Source organism: Penaeus chinensis, chromosome 1 (genome assembly GCF_019202785.1).
Source record: "Penaeus chinensis breed Huanghai No. 1 chromosome 1, ASM1920278v2, whole genome shotgun sequence".
In the NCBI taxonomy this organism is placed as follows: domain Eukaryota; kingdom Metazoa; phylum Arthropoda; class Malacostraca; order Decapoda; family Penaeidae; genus Penaeus; species Penaeus chinensis.
Genome location: NC_061819.1, coordinates 2081368 through 2083867, shown reverse-complemented (window position 1 = coordinate 2083867; position 2500 = coordinate 2081368). Strand labels below are relative to the sequence as shown.

Below are 2500 nucleotides of genomic sequence, written 5' to 3'. Positions count from 1 at the left end.
TCCCCCCCCCCCCCCAACCCTCACCCTTCCCCTTACCCCCCCTCCCCCCCCCCCCCCTTCCCCCCTCCCCTCCACCCCCCCACCCCCCCCATCCCCCCCCCCTCCCCCACCCCCCCCCTGCCCTCCCACCCCCAATGCCCCCCCCCCCCCTTTTCCCCTACCCCTCCCCCACCCAAATACTCACATTAAACTTCTTGGGATTCAGCGGGACGGAGGAGCACGTGAGCGAAGGGGACATGACGGGGCTCTCCACCAGGTACAGGAGAGGCCAGCCGTTGGACGCTTCGAGGGGCACGCGGATCTCTATCTGAAGGCGCAGAAGGAGGGAACTCATATAACGGAAGGGGAAGGGGGGGGGGGGGGGGTGAGGGATAGGGGGGGGGGGGAGGAGGAGGAGGAAGGGGGAGGAGGAGGAGGAGGAAGGGGGAGGAGGAGGATGAGGAGGAGGGGGAAGGAGAGAAGTTTGATAAGGGAAGGGAAGAAGAGGAGGAAATAGGGGTTAACGGAAGGGAAGAGGAGAGAATGGGTGATAACGGGGGGGGGGGGGGGTGAGAAAAGTTGATAAGGAAAGGGAAGAGGGAGATGGAATAAGTAATAACGGAGGGAAATAGAATAGTGATAACGGTAGGGCAGGAGAGAAATAGATAACGAAAGGGAATAGGAGAAGTTGATAACAGAAGAGGGAAATGGAGAGAGAACGGGGAGGATCCATGACGAAAGAGGTGAAAGGAGAAGAGAACATTGATAACGAAAGAGAGGAAGAGATAACGAAGAGAGGACTGATAACGAAATAGAATAAGTGAAAACGTGTGATTGATAACGAAAGGGAAAAAAGAGACAAAAACATAGAAAATATATTTTTTTTAAAAGGTAAATATGGAAAAAAAATGTAATGATCACTGTTATGATTTTGGATAAAATAATAAAAACGATGACGATGATGATGATAATGATAAATATAACAACAACAAAAATAAAAATAATGACAGTTATCAGCTATTCCTCTTACTTCCTTCTTTCCAATTTTACCTTTACTGCTGTAACACATTTTTATCAATTCATTTTAATCGACATTTGATTTATCAGGACTTTAATAGCTTACTAATAAATCTAAAACTTTACATAATCTCTCCCTTTCCAGCGAAGAGATGCCAAGTCGCCTTTTATTACGTCCCATTTTCATTTATTTCAACGCCATTTTTTCACCATTTACTAATTAACAACAACAACAACAACAACAAAACAACAAAATTATTTATCTATTCAGTGAGGAAAGATCATGGTGGCTTTCCTTGTTTTAATTGTTCCCAATATGATCTTTTACAGTATTTACTAGTTAACAATAACACCAACTAAAGAAAAAAAAAAGAAAAAAAAGAGAAAAAAAATACACACAAACAAATAAATAAAACAAGAATAAATTATGATTTTTTCTTTTACATTTACTCTGATTTTTACATAATTTACAATTTAACAACAAATCAATAGACTTCGCGGATAACCTTAGCGAGAAACCGAAGTGATATTTCCTTAAAAAAGAAAAAGAAAAAGAAAAAAACCCTAAATAGTCTAATAAGGCCATCGTTCCTTTTTATACAATATTAATATTACTACTTTTTCATCATTTACTAATTAAAACTTAATAAAATCTATTACAAGTCTCTGTTCTCTATCTTTGCGAGAAGCCACGGCGAGCTTTCATTCATATCTTTTTTTTAACTATTTAGCAACAATAAAAACAAACAAACTATAATCTCCGTTGTTTATTATGAATCAACCATGAAATAACAACAAAAAGACAAATAAACGGCAGTCTCTATTGTTTATCTTAGCGCGGAGTCTTTTCAATACTTTCTACTAACAATAGTATAACAAACAAACAAACAAACAAATAAACGATAATCTTTGTTGTTTACTATCAATGGAAAACAACAACAACAACAAAGAAAACTGTTGTTGTTTACCTTAGACGATTTTCCATTCATTTCCACCCTGGCCTCTCCACTAACTAACAACCAACAAAAAAACAAAAACAAATAACTAACATAAATGAACAATAACAATAAAGAAAAGCAGACAATAATCTTCACTGTTTCTTACCAATTAACAACATTAACAGCAAAACAAACAAATCTTGTTTAATATAACCCAACAACACCAATAACAAATAAACAACAATCTATCATGTTTACTATAACCCAACAACAAAAACAAATAAACAACAATCTATCATGTTTACTATAACCCAACAACAAAAACAAATAAACAACAATCTATCATGTTTACTATAACCCAACAATATCAAAAACCAATAAACAACAATCTATCATGTTTATTATAAACCAACAACAAAAACAAATAAACAACAATCTATCATGTTTATTATAACCCAACAACAAAAACAAATAAACAACAATCTATCTTGTTTACTATAACCCAACAACACCAAAAACAAGTATACAACAACCTATCATGTTTACTATAACCCAACAACACCAAA

The 2500-nt window shown here is 37.2% G+C and overlaps 1 protein-coding gene across 3 annotated transcripts in view; it reads right to left on the bottom strand.

Moving 5' to 3' along the window:
• The window catches only part of LOC125025789 (integrin alpha-5-like), a 25088-nt gene that overhangs the window by 1147 nt on the left and 21441 nt on the right, over positions 1–2500 (bottom strand). For all 3 annotated transcript variants that reach the window (XM_047614019.1, XM_047614036.1, XM_047614027.1), the window contains exon 20: positions 185–307. In XM_047614019.1, coding sequence (XP_047469975.1) covers positions 185–307 — 123 coding nt within the window. The remainder of the gene's footprint in view (positions 1–184; positions 308–2500) is intronic.